The sequence below is a fragment of the Centruroides vittatus genome, unplaced genomic scaffold (genome assembly GCF_030686945.1).
Source record: "Centruroides vittatus isolate TY-2023 unplaced genomic scaffold, ASM3068694v2 scaffold_769, whole genome shotgun sequence".
NCBI classification, from domain to species: Eukaryota; Metazoa; Arthropoda; class Arachnida; order Scorpiones; family Buthidae; genus Centruroides; species Centruroides vittatus.
In genome coordinates this window covers 5,040,366-5,062,315 of record NW_027122717.1, presented here as the reverse complement: position 1 = coordinate 5,062,315, position 21,950 = coordinate 5,040,366, and the positions used below count along the sequence as shown (strand labels likewise).

Here is a 21,950-nt window from a genome sequence, read left to right as displayed (position 1 = left end):
ATTTAGATACATTTGACTATTAAATAAGAAAAAACAGTTTACATTATGATATACACCAAATATTTTCTAATTTACTTGACGACAAACAATGAATTCTCGAAGATAAAACCAAAATCACTCTCTGCTTTAAAATTTTAATTTTTAGAATCTTGAACTACTAACAAATACAGAATCTCAACACTTCAAGAAACCATTAGAAGACTATTTTTAATTAAAATATAAAATAAAGAGAGTAAGGTAAAATCAGCAGTGCATTATAGCCAGTGGCATGCAGTGACATTTGATGACAGGGAAGCCGCATTTCCATAAAAATTATAAACAAATACTCGAAATGACAAAAATAAACAATTTATTTACTTTAATTCTAAAATAGATACATTGATACGAAACAAAGATATAAGAACTTGTTTATGAAAATGATCGCGCAATATGTATTTATATTTTAGAAAATACAAGGGAAGCGGCGCTTCCACGGACTGCACGCCACCAATTATATCTACACAGGACCCAGGCAATTTTGAGTCAGGATTCCAAACACGGCGTCGACTTCACTTTTCTTCGGGGGGAATATCTTCTTATAAAAGATCAGTTCGAGACCCCCCCTTTTGCGGAGGCCTCGGGCAATCGCCCTTTTTTGCCCGCAGGACGACACGCCACTGCGTAAAATCCACAAATGTAAATAAGCTGTCAGTTTCTATGCATCCAAATGTTCTCATATCCACTACACATGTATGATGACCCCTGTTAATTACCAATAACATAATCATGTCTGTAGGATGATAACAGCGCACAAATAATCATTTTATAAATACATTTATACCAGATAATCATGATGTAACCTTTATTTAATGAACTTTGAACTAAGCAATTCCTCAGATGTAACAGATATTATTGAAATTCGTAGTTACTATAAACCTGTGAACGCTTATAATTTCGCCTTTAGTGGTTATTTTACTTTTGAAAAGTGCCGCTCGCTGCTTAATAACAGTTCAAAACCAATAACTGCCGCCAAATACATCGATATATAAATAAATATCAACATACCTTCGTATATGGCTTCTTTTTTCTCCGATCTGTGATGTTTCTTGTGTTTTTTACTTCCCATTTTTTAAATTTACAGTAAAAAAGACAGAAATGGAAATCCCGAATCCTTTCTTTGTCTTTTTTTTTCCCCCCTGTCAAATTCGGGGAATTAACGCTAGATGACGACACTAACGAATTTTATTAAAAATATTCATGTTCGATATTATATTTGTTCCTTTATAATGATAATTGGTAATATTATAAATAAAAGAGACTTAATTATTACCAATAAAAATTTTGTTTAACCTAAAACCTACGATTTTCTTTTAGACATGCCCGATAGTGCCAAAAGATAAAGTGTTTTGTTTACGGACGTTGCCAACCCAACTGGTTTTTTATTTTTGAAAATTTTCGTTGGAGAAATGTTAAGAATTTAGCGGAAAATTATTCGGTTTAAATATTATTTAAATAATATATATTTCCTAATGTGATAAGTTTATATTTTTGTGAAAAATATCTAAACAATTATTTAAATTTTATCAATTTGTAAAGTTTTCGGAAATGGATTAGAAGTAGACAATGCACATATGATTTAACTTTCTGATACTTTAAAAAATTGAATTAACATTGTTTAGTTATTCAAACATTAGAAAGACGCGCTCTAAATCTTAATTGTTTAATTAAAAAACTTCGAACGCATTAATATCCCAAAAATATTTTATGAGAATTCATTTTAATGTAAATTATCAGAAGCACACCAGTAACTGAGTGGATGAAACTATTAAATATTGGTCATTGTCGCGGGATAGCGCTTCATCAATGGGCTAACATGGATTTTCCGCATTTTCTTCATAATAGGGGCCATTTTCTCACGCAAGTCTTAGGGTGCGACTATGCAGACGCGAGTGAGCGAATTTTCCGAGCGAGCGAGAAGAGGCGAGACGCGATAAATAACAAAACCTGTCAGATATGTGCGAGAACCAGAAATTCGCTCTCGCCAGCGTTATTTCTCGCTTCTCGCTTGTGCATGGTTTTCCTTTGCGAGAACTAAATCGCTCGCTGTAAATTCGCGTCTGCATAGTCGCACCCTTATTGAGACGCACCTCCCTCTCGGCAGATCTCCCATTTGTCGCATTGTCTTATACCATCACTCCATTCTAAATTATCAGAGAAATCGTACATTCGCTTTGTACAGATTTATTCGGCAAATAGACATGCATAAAAGAATTATCTTACTAAAGTTTTTAAAACTCTTTCCACCCTGCGGGCAGCGGCCGGATGGCCGAGCGGTCAAGGTTCGCAGCCTGCCGCCCTGGGGGACCCGGGATCGAATCCGGACGGGTCGAAAAATCCCCAGGAATTTTTCGGGGGTGGTGCATCCGGATACGTCGGTCCCGGATTTAAAGGGCCAATTACATCGATTGACACTTTTTGAAACGGATAATTAGCTACTTCCGTTTCTTGAAAGGGGGCTCTTCCTTGATGTAAGTTATGTTGTTGGCAAACTTTGCAAAACTTCACGAATCTATCGACGAGTTTTTGCATCTTCTCAAAGTAGTAGTAACAGATGATCAGGTCACATGTTTTTCTTTGCCGTAGTGTCCAGCTAATGGTGATTCGTGGAATGCTTTAATTACATCATTAATTGTTGTTTCCCCTACACAAACACGCTTCCATTGACGTATTCCAAACTGCACCGGTCATACGTGGACTCAGTGCTGTAACTAGCCATTCCTGTACCCTGTGCAAGAATTTGCATTTAGGCCCCTTAACTAATTAGGTTTGGGAATTTAATAAAACAAATACATGCATTTTTGGCCCCGGTCCAAGTGGGCCCTGTGCGGATGCACCTGTTGCAGATGCCTAGTTACGGCACTGCGTGGACTAATACATCACCATCTATTTGATACTCAGGAAGTATGCCACTACTCGGATAATCATTGTAAGAGGGTGGGGACTTAATTAAATGATTTCTCATTGGACCGAATTTTCTGTCCCCAATCTGGGACTTCTTTACCTTTTTCCACAACTCTTCACTGATGCACTAATGACGTTGCCATTTGAGGAGGCTTCTTCTCTACTACCATGTGGTCGAGACAATAAATCAGCAACTGGGTTACCCTTCCCTTGAACATGCATAATGACTAAATCAAAATTAGATAATTCTACAGCCCATCTCATGAGGCGGTTATTGTGGTTTTTCATATTTTTTACAAAGGTTAAAGGTTTGTGGTCGGAAAGCACAGTAACTTTCTGACCTAGAATAAGATGTTTAAAGTGGCGGAGGGCTAAGGTTATTGAGTAGCATTCTTTTTCGATAGTAGAACATTTTAATTCGGGCCCACGGAACTTCCTACTAAAGTAGCCAATGGGAATGAGTTTCCCTCTCCTTTCCTGTTTTAAGACTGCACCAGCCCAGACATCTGAAGCGTCCGAGTGCATGAAAAAAGGTATTTTAAAGTCGGGATGAGATAGTATAGGGAGTTTAGATAATAGTTCTTTAAATTTTCCGAAACTTGATTGGCACTGGTCGTCCCATAGGAACCTCACTTTTTTTTTTAGTCAGATATGTAAGAGGAAGAGCAATCTCGGCAAAGTTGGGGATAAAGTTGCGGAAAAATCCCACCATCCCAAGGAAACTCCTGACGTCCTTCACATTACGCAGGGGTTGGACTTCTTTGATCGCATCCACGTTGCAGGGATCAGGTCTTAATTGTCTTCTTTACGTACTCGTCCTCACATATCCTCTGTCCTGCTTTCCTCTCTCCCTGAAAATGTATGCCCCTTTGTTCTGTTCAAATCTCCCTCCCTCCTCTGCCAGTAACCCCTCGACCGATCGGGTGTCATCCCTTTTTGTTTTATTACAGTTCAGACCACATGGGTCAACTAACTACAGTGTGGTTAGGTAAACAGAAGCCGAAAGTACAGTTTTACCACAGGAAGATGGTATAAGGAAAATAAAGAAAAGAAAAATAAATAACAAGGCTTAATAAAGCCACACATTCCTTCCAAGCCTATTATGGATTTAGCCAGATCCCAGGAAAGAAAAAGGACCTGACATATCCGGAACAGATCACCCCTGAAAAATTTCTGAGGTTTCTGGCCCAAACTTGAATCTGTCCCTCAGAAGGGCAGGCTGGTGCCTTGGGTGTCTTACAATATGTAAAATTGAATTTCACAAGAAGCACTGTTATGATTTGTTTAGCCTAATTTAAATATTAAATTCGGATCAAATTCGCTTTGCAACTTGGATCTGAAGCTGACGTAAAGGACATCTGCTTCTAATAAACTTCATTAACACAAAGTTATTGGCTCTATATATTGGTAACATAACATACCTGGTATTAGTTGACATTTTCATCTGATATCTCAGGATATCTTTTATTTTTCAATTGAATGGCATTATGTCATATAATCTGTCTATAATAACTATCGAATTTCATAAAATAATCAATGAAATCTGATATAAAATGCAATCAATAATACTTTTAGATTTAGATTTAATAATGCGTTGTTTTTAGGAATCAGAAAATGGCAATTAAATTACGAATTCTATTTTTAAAAAAGTTTAAAGCAGACTTTCCACATTCAAAATAGCTTCACTTTTATACAGTGTTTATGTTGTTTATAATTATATTTTCATAATTTAAATCAGTGGTGTTCAAATCTGGCCCGCAAGCATATTTGTCACATCATTTAAAATATGATAGAAATAGACCTACTTTTGTATATGGGATCATCCATAAATTATGTAACATTAATTTTATATTTTTCAATTATTATCTCACACCCCTGTAACACTCAGTAACCCTGTCTCACACACTAACCCCAAAAATTACATAACTTATATTCTCTATCAATGCCCCCGAACGTTACATTATTTTATTAATTACATGTTTAACATATAAAGCAACAAAATAAATATTGAAGTTCACAATGGAACACTTCTGCTGAGCACATTGTTACCAAAGGGTACAGTGCATATCATCACAAGTTTAGCCAGGCCTATGAAGGGAGGGCCACTAAAAAGATGAAAGATAAGGCTCATAAATCAAGCAACTCACTCATGAAAATTTATAATCCAACTGGAACTGGGTTTCTCAGGAGCAGTAGACTAACTTCCTTATCATTTTGGCTATATCTAACCATCTAAGCAATGAATATGTTTAGTTTGTTTAGTTAAGTTATTGCAAAAGTGGAATTTAAAGAGTCATGGATGGTTTCTGAAACAAAGGCAGTTTCATAGCTTAATTAAAGGTTACTTGCTGGACATTACTTTTGGTGTATTTTTAGTAACTACATTGTACTTACATTTATATGTTATGTATTTATCATATCATTCCTACTTTTGCTGTTAGTATTATTTCAGGTTTAGTATATTATTCAGTATGCTTTTGTAAGTTAATTTTGAGTCTGAAATGCTCAAAAATTTTCCCACAAATTGCTTTTTCACTTTACACCATTTCATTCTATGAAGGTTTCACAGGAATACTCTATTTTCAGATAGCAGGAGAAACCTGTAGTAAGAACTATTGAACAAGAGAAAAGTTTTGCAAGATAATCAAAACAGGATTTTTTGATAAAAATACATTATAGTAAATCCTGCTTTATGAATGCCCATTCAATTTTATAACTGATACTTTATTATAAAAACTGTATGAAATACATTTTTTTATTAGCTTTAACTACATTGTTTTTTATTCCATAGTTTTAAAGCTATTTCCAGAAATATAATATTTATATATAATGTTGAATTAGATTATGAGAAATACTGTGGACAATTTTCTAGGAACCAATTAGATTGTAAAGATAAAAATCTATTCTATTCTTCCTGCATCCATTCAGCTATCAATGTACTGATATCATGCATTGTATTAAATCAGGATGTGCAATTTCAAATCTTTCAAGATAATTCCAATACATAAAATTTGTATTTAATTGAAAGTCCTATCGTAAAATTCTAAATATTTATATCTATCTACCAAAATAAAAACATTTATTTAAGAATAAGTTTAATAATTTTAATTATGAATTCAAAAATATTTAATGCTTGTAAATTTCCTTTAAAAACTACATTTAATCACAATTTTGTACTAATAAAATACATTTCTGTTGAAAAATGTGCTTAGCTTCATACATTAATAACAAACAAAACATTTAATAATAAGTTTAATATGGTGTTGAACAACTGGTAGTATAAATATATCTGTTTCTAATACAAGTAAATTCATTTTGTTTATGAAATATATTCATTAGATTAACCCACAAAAAAATAAAATATTCAAGTAAAAAATTAAACTTTAATGTTACAATTTTTAAAATCCTTCCTAATCAAAATACTTTTATTTATTTTGAAGCATTTCCTGTTTATACAGTATATAACCATATACTCTCATGCAAATGCATCATGCGTACATTCTAAAATGGTTAATCAAAAGCCATTTTAAATTGGTTTCAAGCTTAGTTATATCAAATTTATAAGCCAAAAATACACTCCTAAAAAGGCATTGCCAATTAAAGCACTAACTAGAGAAACTGTTGTAACTGAATTTTGTAAAGCATTGTTTCCTCTGTGTAATTCATGATCTGGTACTTGTTTATGAAGAAAAATATCTGCAGAAAACTTAAAAATTAGAATTGAAAAAAATGCAATAGATGTAGATGTTTTTAAGATTATTGTTGTTATTTAAATAAAATAACTTATTACATAATACTGTATAACAATAGAAAGCTTGTTAGATTATCGGATAAGGAAAACAGGTTAGCGACTCTTACGAAGAGAGTAGAAATATTAGAACATGACAAATTATTTTAGATGTTTCTTAAGGGAAGAATATACACCAAATTCTTTAAAGTTAAGAAAGACAATATTAAAAAATAAATAAATAAAGCGGTGAGCCCCTTGTCAGGTATAAATAAGATTTTTTGTGTCATAAATATAATCTACACACACAAAAATTGTTAAATGAGTAACTATAGTTTAATGTTTTTTGTAGAATTGCACTGAAGAAGGGCTTAGAAATTAAGTAAGCCCGAAATGCATATGGAAATACAGTATAATAAAAGAAGTACCTAACCTAATGGCTGTGTGATAGTCTACCTAAATTATTTTTTATTCGGATTAAAAAGACAGACATTTACAGAAATTGTTAGATTATTATAAAGGAAAAGAGTTTGGAATACACAGATTTTTGATCATTAGAATAATTATTATAAGCTACTGTCCCTAACCAAAAAAGATGGGAAAGACTGTTGTAAAGAATTGCAAGATAGTGATACTTGTTTCTTTAAATATTTAATTTTGCTCTAGTTTAATTAAATTTAACCTTAAATAGCTAAAAAATAATTTTGCTATTTCATTTAACATGCCAAATTTACATTATAGTTTGTATTTGTTAAAATAAGTTAAACATAACAGAAAAAATACTATAATTTATAAGTTTTAAATAGGCTCAGTCATACTAATTTTTTTCATTTATTTTTCATCATCATATGCTGCAAAACCAATATAGTTTTATTAAAATTCATTCCATGATCAAGTCAGATCTAAAGATACTCTAATGTATTATTTTCTGCTTCAAATTATTGTGATAGGTAATAGGTAAAAAGTTTTTTGAGCTTACTCTTCATTTTCATAACAATAATGTTTTCTTGATTGATTACATCACTATAATATCTAAGTACCGCTAATAGTGCTAGTGCAGCAAACTGCAATTAATATAACTTATTAGCCCAAAAAACAATTTTTCCATAGTCATTTAACAGGTTACATAATAAACAGTAATATGTACCATATTTTTAGAGTATTTTGCTATAGCACAATTTTTAATAAAACTATTCCATAATTATTCCTCATTACCTTTTTAATGTAAACTAAAGAAGTAATGAAGAATAATTTTTCAATCAAGAAAAAACTATTTGAATATGCAAATTTTAAAGTTAAAACTGTGACACTAATTATTTACATTTAATTTATCATCATCTTATTCCAAATCTGCAGCTTTTGAATGATAAATTTAATTCAAAAGAAACCCAAATTTACCAAAAATTATGAGAGCAGACATCTTGTTTAGTCATTCCATAATAATATATACAAAATATTATCAATTTTTGCAATACTAATCATGATAATTTGTTAAGATAAATATACGTTATCATTTTAAAATGGAATTACATTTTATTTTGAATAGTCATTATTGCAAAATAAAAATGTAAATTCATCTTAAACTGACTTTTTATTCTAAGAATGAAGTTGTCATCTTTCATAATTGATTCCCTTTATGATGGATGATCTTAATGTCCAAAAATTCATGGGATTAATTTACTATAAAGCTATATTATTTAAGTTTATAAAAAAAAAACAGTAATTCCAATAAAGCAGTTTGGATAGTTTGTGTTATTGAAGTTTGAGGTTTTTGCTTGAGTATTAATAAAGATTTGAATATACTGTACATAATACATTTGTTATGCAGTGCAACCCCTGCATAGTACTTGGCAATATTTTTATTAAAAAGGCAATAAAAATATAATACCATTGACTGCAAGTGGTGATAAAAACCCCAGTTAGCTTGTTTCGACATTCAGCGTAAAATTGAATCACAAATCACCTTCAGTAAAAACAGCAAAATGTTGAGCTTCTGTACAATGGGAGCCCTGTGCAGCATACACTTAGTGATTTCATGATGTCACACGGCAAGTTCAAGCAGAAAAGTAGGAAGTGACATTGTGAACTGAAGGTAGTTTTGTGCAATGCCACCCAGCATTTTCAGATTGGACTTCTTTTTAGCAACTGTCAGAAAATCTGCAGGTTTTTTGTGATGACTTTTTTCACTTTGATCTTTTATCAGTAGACTTTTGACAAGAAAATTTTGACAAGACAGAAGCTTTGAAATACTATTCAAACATTGTGATCAAATGTGTTATTCAAAATCATTCATTAAAAAAATTATTCAAAAATGATTCCTGTTGCTAACAAGGGGAGGGCCAGATGTTTGGGTCTCCAATTTGAATAAAACTTGGTGGGCACATAAAAACAAGCAGCTCCTTGTCCAGATAATAGGACTCACTTATGTTTCCAAAAACTAGGCTTTTGAAAATTTAGTCTTTGGAAGTTTCATATCCCAGAGCAGCAATAGCTGAGTGAATAAGATGCTTGGAGCTAGTAGGTTTGAACCTTTGGAATTTTAGTTTTAGTTTAGTTTAGTTTAGTTTTGTTTACGTGTAGCATTATTATTTTACTGCATCATAAGCATTATTATTACTATTATTAATCATCATGTTCAAAGCTTTTAAAATGAGATTAAAAATTGTGATGTCATTTCTTGTTTAGCAAAAACAAGCCACTGTAAATTTAACTCTTTTACATTGTAAATAAAACTTTTATTTCTTCACATTTATTTTCACACATTTTACATACTATATCCTCACAAGCAAATAAGATTCATATCACTGCACATGGATGAAAAAGACAAGTGATATGAAAATAAGTTAGAATAGTTGCAGCGTTTTATTTTTTTAATTGTTAATATTATGGACAATTTCCTCATGTGCTCATGTTTGTTATACTTCAAATGTCATAATACCACCATATCTGAAAATAAATATGAAGAAAATTTATTTAACAATGTAAGAATAAATCTACAGAGGCTTGTTTTTGGTAGACAGGAAACGACATCACATAAAGATAAACAAGAGAAATAATAATGTCAATGATGCAGTAAAAGAATAACGTTAAACATAGAAAAATCTAAACTAAAATGCCAAAGGTTGAAATCTACAACATCTAGCTCAAATGCCAATCAGAATTCCAATTTTTGGAAAAGCTTGAAAAGATGGCCCTATTATTCGGACAAGGAGCTGTTTGTGTTTAATGAAATGGTAAAATTTGAAATGGTGAAATGTTTGTGAAATGGTAAAATTTTCCAGAGCAATCTTTGGTTATGTACATATTACAGTAGAGAGTCATTAATCCAAATCAATTGGGGACTGGGGTTGTTTGGATTAGTGATTTGTTCGGATAACTGATTATGTACGAAAAAATATATTAACCTGTCTGATGTTCAAATTTTTCTCCGTTGCGTGTCGCTTCGTGTTGAATTTTCGTCGATTTTAAGCCTAACGAAAATTTTTATAATAATAATCGAGGCTATTGTATCATTAAAAATTATTTCTTTATTTTGTACAAACAAAATAAATATATTGAAGAATATAAAAACATGAAAATTATACTTTAGAAGTAAATCTAGTATCAAAAACGTTCGATTCAGCACAACACAGTCCGACTGAAAATTGTTCGGATAACCGGGGTTCGGATTAACGACTCTCTACTGTATTTTGAAAAAAATGGTGTTTTTTTTTGTATATTGAAATATGAAAATGAAATTTTTCACAATTAAAAAGTATTTTTAATTTCATTTCAATTGTTTTATTAAATATACTGTATATTTTCAAAAAAAAAAAAATAAATAGTTTTTAAAATTATGAAATTAATTTATGCCAATTTGAACCATTTCATATATACATCCATTCAGTATAATTAATCTTGATTCATGATACTTTTGACAATGTTTTCAAATGATCTGTAATAACAACAAATGTATTTTTAGTAATAGTTTATGAATGCAATGATGAATTAAAAGCTTACTTACGTAGATGTTATAGAAGTTCCTGGAATGTAAAAAGGATTGCACACCATGTCTGTGTAGGCACTGTGAAGCCTACGAAACATCTAAAGATGTAAAAACGAATAATTTGTAAAGCTATCATTTTATTTACTGTTAAAGGAATTATAAAATTTAAACTTTTGAAACAATCCGCACATACCTGACGTATCTCATTGTCTCTTAAGGTAATATGAGATGATTCTATAATGATCACAAACTTTATCTTGGTATTTGTTACATATCCATAGCTGAAATATGTAAATTAGAAAATCAAAAAAAGCAAATAAAAATATTCCTATGAATTTATTATTTTCAATTATAATTTTAATTCATTTTTACCCAAAAATAAAATATAAATTAATAATAAAATTATATATTTTTTTTCTTTCATTACTCATTTTTACTTATAGAGAATTCAATGCAATAAATGTCCTTACACTCTATAATCTTCTGTTGGATATAGCAAACCCAAATATAATTCTCTTAAATCTCCAGTGTTCTTATTAGCTGTGGATATTTTTTCTTCAATGACATCTAAAGAAGTATGGATTGTATACAGAAACTTTAACTCATTGGTTGGTGTAATAGTCTTGACATACAGTGGATAATTCTGAAAACAATTCTTTATTACTTTTATTGTGTTCAGTTTGTTATATGACTACAAAAGCATACTTTTCTAACAAAAATTCATTTATAATAAATAATAATTAAAGCAATAAATCATTATTATTCAATACTGTAATTAAAATACGTAAACTAAACAAAATTTGAAATATATTTCAAAAATGTACAAAAAAAATTTCATAATAAATAATGAATAATATGCCAAACTAATGATCTCCACAATTTAGGTAAATGTATTCAGGGATGCCGAATGCCTTTATGGCAAATGGCAAAAGGGGCACACACTACTCCTGGACCCCTTTTGCCATTTTTTCTTTGAATAAATATGTAGAATGTTTCTGTATTAATAAAAAGTAACCTTAAAGATTTTGTTAGTAAAAATAACATTAATTTATAGGGGTAGAAACTGCTATGGATCTATAAGTTTTCTCTAGGCTCGGGGAAAATCTCCAGCCTCTCTTCCTTGATGGCCTTACCATAATCTTAAAAATCCATAAATAAATTGCATAAGTTTGCAGACTCTTTTGAGATTTTATTCAGAAAATAATTTTTATATTTTTAATTAAAATATATTAAAATTTTGTGTGGTGCCATCTATTACGAGATTTTGTCATAAAAACTTTCAATATTTTTAATCATCATCGAATGGAAAAAAGTTTAATTTTGAGGATACTGATCAGCTTCATAAAAAATTATAAATACTAATAACATATAACATCTTCATTAATTTAAGTATGACACCACTCAAAATATGACATGACCCCCATATCTTCCCATCCCTTGACCTTTCACCACCAAAACTTAATAGCATTAATGCACCTTATACACAAGCTACTGTACCAAATTTCATTTGTTAATCTTCATCCAATCCTGAGATATTAAACAAAATAGACGACAACTCTCACAATTTTTTTTGTTGTTTTTTTTACTTTTTTGGATTTAGGGGTCTCAATGTGGAGATTTACAAAAAACTCAGAGGACAATTCCAATACTTTTCCTTGTTACGTATACATAACAGCTGGAAAAGTAAAATGACAAAAACTTGGTACATAAAGTATGAATTCAACACAGTACTGCTTGTTTAAGTCAGCATGTAAAAGAAACAGTATTTTTTCTTTATATAAGGATTAATACTATAATTGATGATAAATTTATTTTTAGTTGTCTTAAACTAATAATAGTAAAAATAGTAAAATGTATCTTAATTAACAGAGTAAATTTCACTATTTATTCAAGTATTAATCTTAAGCAGTAGTGTGTTGCATTTGTACCACAATATTTGTGTAATGAAATGCTACTTTATTATATACATACAGTTCCAATAGACTGAAAACATTACTATTTTCTGCTACTAAATTCAAACATTTATTAAATTTAATGCTTATTAAATGCAGTATTTTTTTACAATTTTGTCCTAAATAATAATAGAACTTTTATTAGCATGATTATGATCAATATGCTGACAGTTTGATAGATATTCTTGAACTGAAAAGTAATGTTCAAAGGCAGAACATAGCACAACAGAATTAACTTTTTTCATATTCTATTACACTTTCTTTAAAACCACCTCATCAATATCAAAATCATAAAACTTCAAGGAATAATATCAAGTAAGCAAGGCAGTAATGCTCTTGGAAATTCAAAGATAATCATTCTGTTTGTGATTTCATAATAATTATCATCTATGCTATGAAACAGAAGAAATAATTAATCTTTGTACCAAAGTTTGTATCTTAAGTTTGTACCAAAACTTTTGTCCACATTAATTTTACTTCAGTAATGACAATGAAAATAAAAATACCATGTTAGTATAATCTACATAGGTTTATTTATTTTATTACAAAATCTCCATTCTGACTGATTTGTCATAATTTTAAAAGTTTGAAAATTCCATGCAAGAAATTTGTTTCAACCATTTGAATATACATGCAATAAAAAAATAATTAAAATGACTGTTTCATTGTTTTTGTAATGCTGTAATTACACCTATTTTGTTGTGAAACCAAACAAGTGATAATTTAATCAGAGTGGGATATGTACTGTATGAAAATGAGTTCAAGTTTCCAATCATCTGACAGAAATTGAGGTACTCAACAGGAATAAGCTTTGTAATATCTGAAACTCTACCATCTCTTGCACTTCACAATAATAAATTTTAAAAAATGCACTGTAATTTCTATAATAGAATTTCACTTAAAGAATAGAATTAAAGCATTAAATCTGTCCTTTGCTGATTTCATGTGAAATTAAGTAAAACTTGATTTTGTTGTTCAAAAAAAAAAAAAAAAAAAAAAAATACATGTAATCTAATTTTTATTTCTATAATATAACACTAGGATCAAATAAGTTATCATTATTTGCTGGCAACACTTGTTAATAAATTCTGCATGATGGCCAAGCAGTCAAGGTGGCAGCCTACTGTTCTGGGGACCCAAAATCGAATTTGGGACAGGTTGAAAAATTCCTGGGAATTTTTCAGGGGGTGGTCCATCTGGATATGTTGAGTCTTGCCCCTCACCACCCAGCCACTCCATGGTGGACCTGGCTGAATCCATTATGGGCTTGCCAAAAGAGGCCCTCTTAGTGCCCACAAGATGGAAAGAGTTAGAATAAAAATATATAAAATAAATACATTCCACATGTTAACAAATAACTTTTCCAAGATGCCACCATGCAAATGTCACTAACTTAAAAGTAACCACTGAATAGTCAATAGTTTTTTTAATTAAAATTTAACTAGAAATAGAAATAGTCACTATCAGTATGTAATTAATATGTACACAGATTTGCACATATACTACCTTTCTAAAAATTTCATTATTATTTAGAGTAGCATCATTGCTATCCAAAAAAACTCGTCATTTTTGGTAACTTGTTACCTTCTCAGTTGACACTTTCTGGGACTCTACTGTCTCAGTACTATAAGTAAATAGTACTGAGACAATAGTACTCAGTTGTTCATCTATCAAACTATCACTTGGTTTTTTTTAACAAATAAAAATTTTGAGACTTTTCATAATTTAAGCAATCTTCATATAGATCTGAGAGAAGTGTCAATGCAGTAAAATACACTAAGTTTGATTTATTTATGACAATTTGACACATGGGTGATCTGCCGAGGGAATGCCTCCCGGGAGGACTTTTATGGGAAACTGGCCCATTCGGGTAATATGCCAAACAACTGCCGGATTAAATCAGGCCCACTTTACCGCTATTAAAAATAATAGCAGTAAAGTAACCCAAATTAATCTGGCAGTTGTTTGGCATATTACTGAAATATCAGGCTTTGGGAAGTTTATACACCCTATTTAAATGTTACAAATGCGAAGAAAACCCAGAAAACTCCACATAGCCAACCAGCTTGTGAGGTTCAGTGGTTTTATCCACTCAGCAATTGGTGGGCTCAAAGTAAACTGGTTAAAGATTTATTTGAGGAACACATATACTGCATATATGTGAAACTAAAAAACAATTTTAAAGATAATAAAAATTATCACATGAAGTACATTGAAATGATGAAATGATTGAATGTCTGTATGATGTGTGTTTTAGGTTAAACACATAATTCTTCAACGAAATATAAGGGAAAAAGAATGACTTCTATTAGAAAAGGAGAATAATGGCCAGATATAATTAATTGAAAATACATTGAACAGAGAAACATAAAATAAATGTTTCATGCAAAAAAGCCTATAATCGTTTCATGCAATCCTGTGACAATGATTCCATAGGATTTCCCCAAAAATACATAATTTCTTATAATTTATGTATTATTCATCAAAATTAATGACCGAGTATAGCAAACGAATACTTCAGACTCAACATTAACCTACAATTAATGTTGTTTAAAACACAAACCTCCTTGCCTATAACAGCAACGGCAACAGCCATGTTATAACGATTAATTCAACACAAACATAATAAATATCTTTAAACCATCATATGAACTCTCACTCCGCCAACGATCACGTGCGCAACCTCTTCCATCAGCGATATTTCTTAACTGATAAGAGATTGGATATATTTTTTCCATCGCACCAATAGCGTCGCTCGTTATTAAATTGTCTTTGTTACGTCACTCGTACACATGGCTGCTATCACTTTGTTCTCAGTAATTGAAAGTTTTCCATTCATTCGTTCTAATAAAGACGTTAATTCATTTATTTTTAGTTGAATTATGGCCTAATTGGAGATAATAATGAATATCTATCTGTAATTATAAATATAAATTCTTAAATTAATTAAATTAGTGTTTTTATTACAGTTTTAATTACTTTTTTTTTAAATTAAAATTTTCTTTTAAAGATGAAATAAATATAATTAATTTTAAAAATATTAAATGTTTTTAAGTTTTTAAATAATTAATTTTTCAGAAATTTGAATTTGAAACTCAAATTTCTAAAAAATTAATTAAACATAAAATGTTTGTATGATGTAAACTCTGAATCCCCATTCAAAGATTCACATCATGGCCACCCCTCATGGTTATAGACCCCCCTGTAGAGGTAAGGTTCCTTTCACTTTTTTGCACTTAAAGCCTCATTCACATTAGTGAAGTTACTTGAAACCACTGGACCAATGTGAACCTGTTATTTACTTCACTTGACATATCCTTTCAAGTTTTAAGTGCAGTTGAGGTTCTTTCGACTTTTTACCTGCCTTGAATAATAGCTTAAATAGTGTGAACTATTCTAGCCTTGTTTTGATTATGAAAAGTGAGGTTGATATTGCCGTATCATCAAAAGTTATGAATGATAAGAGTAAAGATCAGTAAATTTATGAAAAGTATGATGTTTTATGAAACGTTCAAGGAGAGAAATATCACAACAGAAATGCGAGAGATGAAAGTATGAAGAAACTGTTGAAAGAAATGAATGATGGACTAAATGCAGATATTGAAGAGGTTTGTAAGAAAATAGAGACTTTCAGAACTGTATATAGTGAGGAACTGAGATGCACCAAGATGATTTCTTCTGTTAATCCACTTTCTCATCCATATTGACTCTTTCCAATTACCATAATTTTCCAAGATTATCAATAATTTGTTTACAATTTCAGTTGTTATTACTGAGATTCTGGCATGCACTAACTCATTTGATGCCATTTTAAATATCTGCTTGATTCAAGTTACTTGTTTATACTATGAACACAAACTTCAATTTCAAGTAACTTAACTAATGTGATCAAAGTATATGGGTATGATCTACAGCTCTGATAAGGTCCCACCAGTTGTGCATTATAGCTGCATGGGCCCAGGCAAATTTGAATTAGGAGGCCCATGTACAGTGTTGACTTTGGACATTTTTCTTCAAGGGTATTTTTTGAGAGAAATATTTTCTTATAAAAGATTGATTTGCTTGGGCCCTCCACTGACGGGCCCCAGCAATTGCTCTTTTTTACCCGTAGGATAACAAGCCACTGGTTCCAACCATCTCATTCAGAAGTGTAATTGTACCATAATGTTTACATTTAAATGACAATCCAGTGATTTATTGCTTAAAATTTTATATTTTTATTATGTGTTTTATATAATTTACAATTGTTTTGAACTATATATTAAATATTTGATGATATTTTTTGGGTTAGAGAGATGGATAATATACAGAGGCTGCTAATTGCAAGCCAACATGGAAATTTAAGTATTGTGAAGAAATTACTTGATGAAGGTTGGATATTATTTTAATTTATTAAATTGTACGCAACTAATGGAAATTTTTTAAAATTATTTATCTATTTAAATTTAGGAATTTTAGTTGATAGTCAAGGAAATGAAGGAGTTACAGCTTTACAGTATGCTGCAGCAAATGGTGACAATGATATGCTTCAATTATTGCTTTCTCATGGTGCATCTGTAGATCTTCCAAATGAATATGGCTGGACACCATTAATGCATGCTGCTTATTATGGATTTGATTCTACTATCAACATTCTTCTAAATCATAAAGCTAAAGTTAATACTAGAAATAAATTTGGTAAATTATATTTTATTTTTTAATTACTTACAATTATAAGCTTAAATTTTTATTGTTATATATTATAGACAGTACTCTTTTCTAAAAAATTACTGCAATATGCATATATGGTCACTGAACATATGTTTTTACTGAGAAATTTCCGATACTATGTATCAGTTGCCAATACTTTTCATGCTATCTACAAGTATGGTGTACCAGTACATTCTAGCTGAAAAATAGCCCTGATTATAGAGATTATATATTCGAAAATTACAAACAGACTTTTTCGTTTCAAAATAATAAAATTTGTTTAATAAATTCATTTTCAAAAAATTTAAAATGGAATAATTCAAAATTATAATACAAAATTATGTAATTTTAAGCACTTTTATTACATTTTTTTTAATGGTTGTCCTTAATTATATGTACAATTTTTGAGCCATTTTGACCTCCTCTCTCCCTGTTATGTACAATGATGTACTTTTGGCAAACTCCCTCTCCTTTAATTACATATAGATTAGTTCATGTACTCCTGTAACACTGAAAAAATTGTCTAGAGAATATTTGAAGAGTTTTTTAAATTGATAGTTTATTCACACGACTAGTAAGTGGGCTTATAAGAATTAATTCATATGCAATTAATACCACTAAAAAAGTTTGAAACTTTTAGACTTTAAAGTTTTATTATTAGTAATTAATAATGTATTTTATTAACACAATCTTTAGTACAATATATTGATTAAATTTGAGATTCAGAAAAGTTTAAATAATTTGAATTATTTTATGTTATATTCATAAAATAAAGAAATAATGTGCAGAATTTAAACTATAAAAAAAAAAACCAAATTTTCTATTTCGTACAGTGCATTTTCTCTAAACTAAACTATTATATTGAACATAAACGTACTCAGCAAAAATATATATACTCCAATAACCACCACCTTATAAGTTGCTGAGGGAATTTTAATTAAGAAAACTAACGTTTTCGATCTATTCCATAGATCATCCTCAGGTTCGAACTGACGATACAAAAATAATTCCAAAGAATGGAACACAAAATATTTAAATTCAAAAAAACCGACAACGGAGCAACTAATTAAAATTAGAATTAAAGCGCAAAAAATACATAAATGTAAACTAACAAACACATAACAATACCAATTTATTAGGTTATTAGTACACACTAACATCATTTTTTGAACGGTTTTTTTTGAATTTAAATATTTTGTGTTCCATTCTTTGGAATTATTTTTGTACGTCAGTTCGAACCTGAGGATGATCTATGGAATAGATCGAAAACGTTAGTTTTCTTAATTAAAATTCCCTCAGCAACTTATAAGGTGGTGGTTATTGGAGTATATAAACTATTGTAATTATTATACTCTGAGTTTCAGATTAGCAGGATTTTATGTAAAGAAGAGTCAAAAAACACTATACACAAATATATATCTTTTTAAAAATATGTGTACTAAATATAGAGTATGTAAAAATGTATAGTATATATTAATTTAATAAATTCATCATTTTTAAAAAAAAAAAAAATCAAATACTGAAACTAAAACTACCATATATTTCCACAGATAAGATGATAGTTGAATCATAAAAAAAGGCCCTCAAAATCCGGGGTCGTCTTATAGGACAGATACAAAAAAATTAGATTGACATTTATATAAATTAAAACCATTATAAAAAGACAAACCGTAATTATTTACTAGTAGAGAGTAGGGCATGCCCACAAAATAGATTAGCTCATACAATGCTTTTGTGAATAGTTAATAAGGTCATTACCTGAATGCCTGAATCAGTGTGAATGTTTGAAACAATAGCAAGGCAGAAAATACAATTTATTCATTTGAAAAATTACGAATAGGACATAATTCCATATACGCTATACAGTATTATTATCCAGATGATGATCGCTGATCTAAACTAAATTCATAGGCCATTGAGATAGTTTGGGGGTCATCTTATAGGACAGATATATGCTAAAACTATAAAACTTTGACGAAAATTTATACCTTGTCTTATCTGCGGAAATATACGGTAAGTTAAATATTTCTGTATCAGAATTTATTTTCATTTCTGTTTATTAACACAGAATTTCAATGTTAGGACTACTAGGAATGGCTTTCTTTGTTGTTATATAGTGTTTCATTAAAAAATAAACATTTGATAAAAAGTAACAAATTTAATATGAAATTTTTAAAGAAACTTTCACTATTCTATTTAGTACGTAGTAAAGTGAACTCCCACATAACATGCTTCCCTATAACACAAATTCGTATAACATGACAAAAAAATTGCAACTGGTACTCATGCAAAAGTTGAAATTTGTCATCCAGAGGAATATGCTTTCTTCTTCAACTTCTACACATATGTTTAAACTTGCATAATATTGTCTGATAATGCATGTCTGAACACAAGTTTCCATATCCACCACATTGTACAGGGCTTCACTGTGCTGTATATTTTGTATTAATTTGTTATAATTAAATATAATGTAATTAAAAACTGTATGAGTATAATGTATATTGTTAACTTTATATGAATGGTAAAGAAAAAATCGAACTAAGTTCGTTTGGATTAATGCAAGATCAGGTTAGCAAGAGTGTACTGTATAATAATATAACAGTCATTTATTAGTTTAGAAAATAAACAATCAATTCTTTAATATAGTCATATTTAGTAAGATTTGATAAAATTATTTTTGTGGCAGTTTTAATAAGTCAATAAGTAATAAACATCATTCTAATAAGTGAATAGTTAAAAATCTTAAAACTGCTTTTCTTTTGTAGGAGTTAAATACTTTGAAATATGTGTGTTTGTTATCAGAAGTCTACAGGTGAAATAAATATCAAGAGAAGATGCCAGCTGATGATAATCTGACATCTTTTCTTAATCTTTATTTTTCTAATTGATTCCTGATGATATACATACAGTCTAAAAATACTCGAGAATTTTAAAAAGTTTTTATTCCAAGAAAAACAACTTACTTGAATTGGATATATAGAAAACATTTAAAAAAATTATTTTTATTACAGTTATAGAATATTTCTACACTTCATGAAATCTGTATTGTTTGAAATATTTTGATTCAAAATTAATTAAGAGATTGATACACAATTCTGTTGACAAATCAAGAATTTATATCATCAATAAAACTCTGTATCCCTTCAGATTTTTTTTTTTTTGCAAGAAATATGCTTATATACAGGATGTAACAAAATTCCATGCTAGTATTTTAGGGATGGAGTTTAGTGTCAAAAATAATCTTGAAATACTCTATAAACGTTTTTCAAATTACACTTCATTTTGATCTGGTCTGCGAAAAAATTGTTCGGGAAATCAATTTTAAATCTTTCACCGAAAGGATACTGCTGTTTGTTTTTCACTTCTGTGTTACCAACATGTACAAACTGAAATTTTTTATTTTAAACATTAAAAATTGTTGTTTTGAATACATGTTAGCTGGTGTGTGCAAGTTGCTGGTTCTCCATGTGCAATTGTTCATCCACATCCACAGAGGAGATTTTGAACAGTTCTTGTAAATTATTCTGTTTAATTTTGTAAACTAACAAAATTCTATTCAAATTTAATTTACATTGAAAAACTTGCTTTCAAACCTTTTGTTTTTTATTTTTGTAACCATAATGTAGACGGATATTGCAGAATCTTAAAGTGGATAAAAAAGGTTTTGTTTACATCATTACAGCAGGATCTAATTGGGCATCATTTATTTACCTCAGTCTGTTGACAAATGTATGAAAAACACATTAATTTAACAACTCTAGTGTTAGTACTTTGGCAGGGAATTTGAAAACTACCTTTTTTTGGTAGACCAAATCTTGAAAACATTTATAAAGAATTTTAAACTTATTTTTGACCCTAAAATTTATCCCTTATTTACAGGCACAGAATTTTGTTACATCCCATATGCCTATTTAAATTTTGGTTCAGCTTATTGATATTTCGAATATACTTATTTTAATGTAATATTGCTTTAAAATATGTTTTTATAGTCACAATTGATAAATAATGCACCCAATTCTGTTTTTACATGGGTTTTTTTACACAATTTTGATTTAACATGGTTGGAAAAATAACTGTGACGACCTAAATAATCATAGCCTTAGCACTGCATCTGGAAATCCAGGTGGCGTTGGCATGTGGTTATAAAATACGTGCAAGCCATCCGCCATCGTTCTATTTCTTGGCTACTCTCCTTATGATTAGCAGACATACTCTCAAATGATGGTGTTTATGGCTTCCTGTATATTGTTGTGAATAAAATTGGTGAGTACATGGCCACCACTAAATGCCACAATAACAATTTCGTTTTTACGTGATTTCTTTTATCTAATACATTTTAATAAATTATTTTTTTTTTTAAATTTCCATTTGATTATAATTATAAGAAAAAATATTTATACTTTCTTTTTTTAGAAAATTGCTGTTTTTTTTAAATTTTTGGAATTTGCACTTAAGGCTGCTACACATGTTCAAATAAATTTAAAAATTTGGCTGTTTTTACAAATTATTCGAATCTTATAGCAACAATCAGTTTTTCATTTTGACTTTTTCCCATGATTGAAGCAATAAGAAACAGTCAAACTTTTCCATTTTTCTAATTACTTTTAATACAGAATATTTTTTATGTCATTTGACAATAAATGCTAAAGTAATTTGG

The 21,950-nt window shown here is 29.7% G+C and overlaps 3 protein-coding genes across 4 annotated transcripts in view; 1 reads left to right on the top strand and 2 right to left on the bottom strand.

The window, feature by feature from the left end:
* Brd7-9 (Bromodomain containing 7/9) overlaps window positions 1-1,390 on the bottom strand; it is a 38,193-nt gene extending 36,803 nt beyond the window's left edge. For both annotated transcript variants that reach the window (XM_067288079.1, XM_067288080.1), the window contains exon 1: window positions 1,045-1,390. In XM_067288079.1, coding sequence (XP_067144180.1) covers window positions 1,045-1,105 — 61 coding nt within the window. In that variant the 5' untranslated portion in view covers window positions 1,106-1,390. The remainder of the gene's footprint in view (window positions 1-1,044) is intronic.
* A 9,032-nt stretch (window positions 1,391-10,422) lies between these two features.
* On the bottom strand, window positions 10,423-15,288 carry LOC136989947 (trafficking protein particle complex subunit 2-like protein). Its single transcript, XM_067288255.1, has 5 exons — window positions 15,168-15,288; window positions 11,123-11,295; window positions 10,846-10,933; window positions 10,671-10,750; window positions 10,423-10,601 (listed from the first exon to the last, which is right to left on the bottom strand). The coding sequence occupies exons 1-5, from the start codon at window positions 15,198-15,200 to the stop codon at window positions 10,559-10,561; spliced, it is 417 nt and encodes a 138-aa protein (XP_067144356.1). The 5' UTR covers window positions 15,201-15,288; the 3' UTR covers window positions 10,423-10,558.
* A 99-nt stretch (window positions 15,289-15,387) lies between these two features.
* LOC136989895 (ankyrin repeat and SAM domain-containing protein 6-like) overlaps window positions 15,388-21,950 on the top strand; it is a 34,601-nt gene continuing 28,038 nt past the window's right edge. The window contains 3 exon segments of the mRNA XM_067288192.1: window positions 15,388-15,521; window positions 16,896-16,975; window positions 17,054-17,281. Coding sequence (XP_067144293.1) covers window positions 15,508-15,521; window positions 16,896-16,975; window positions 17,054-17,281 — 322 coding nt within the window. The 5' untranslated portion in view covers window positions 15,388-15,507.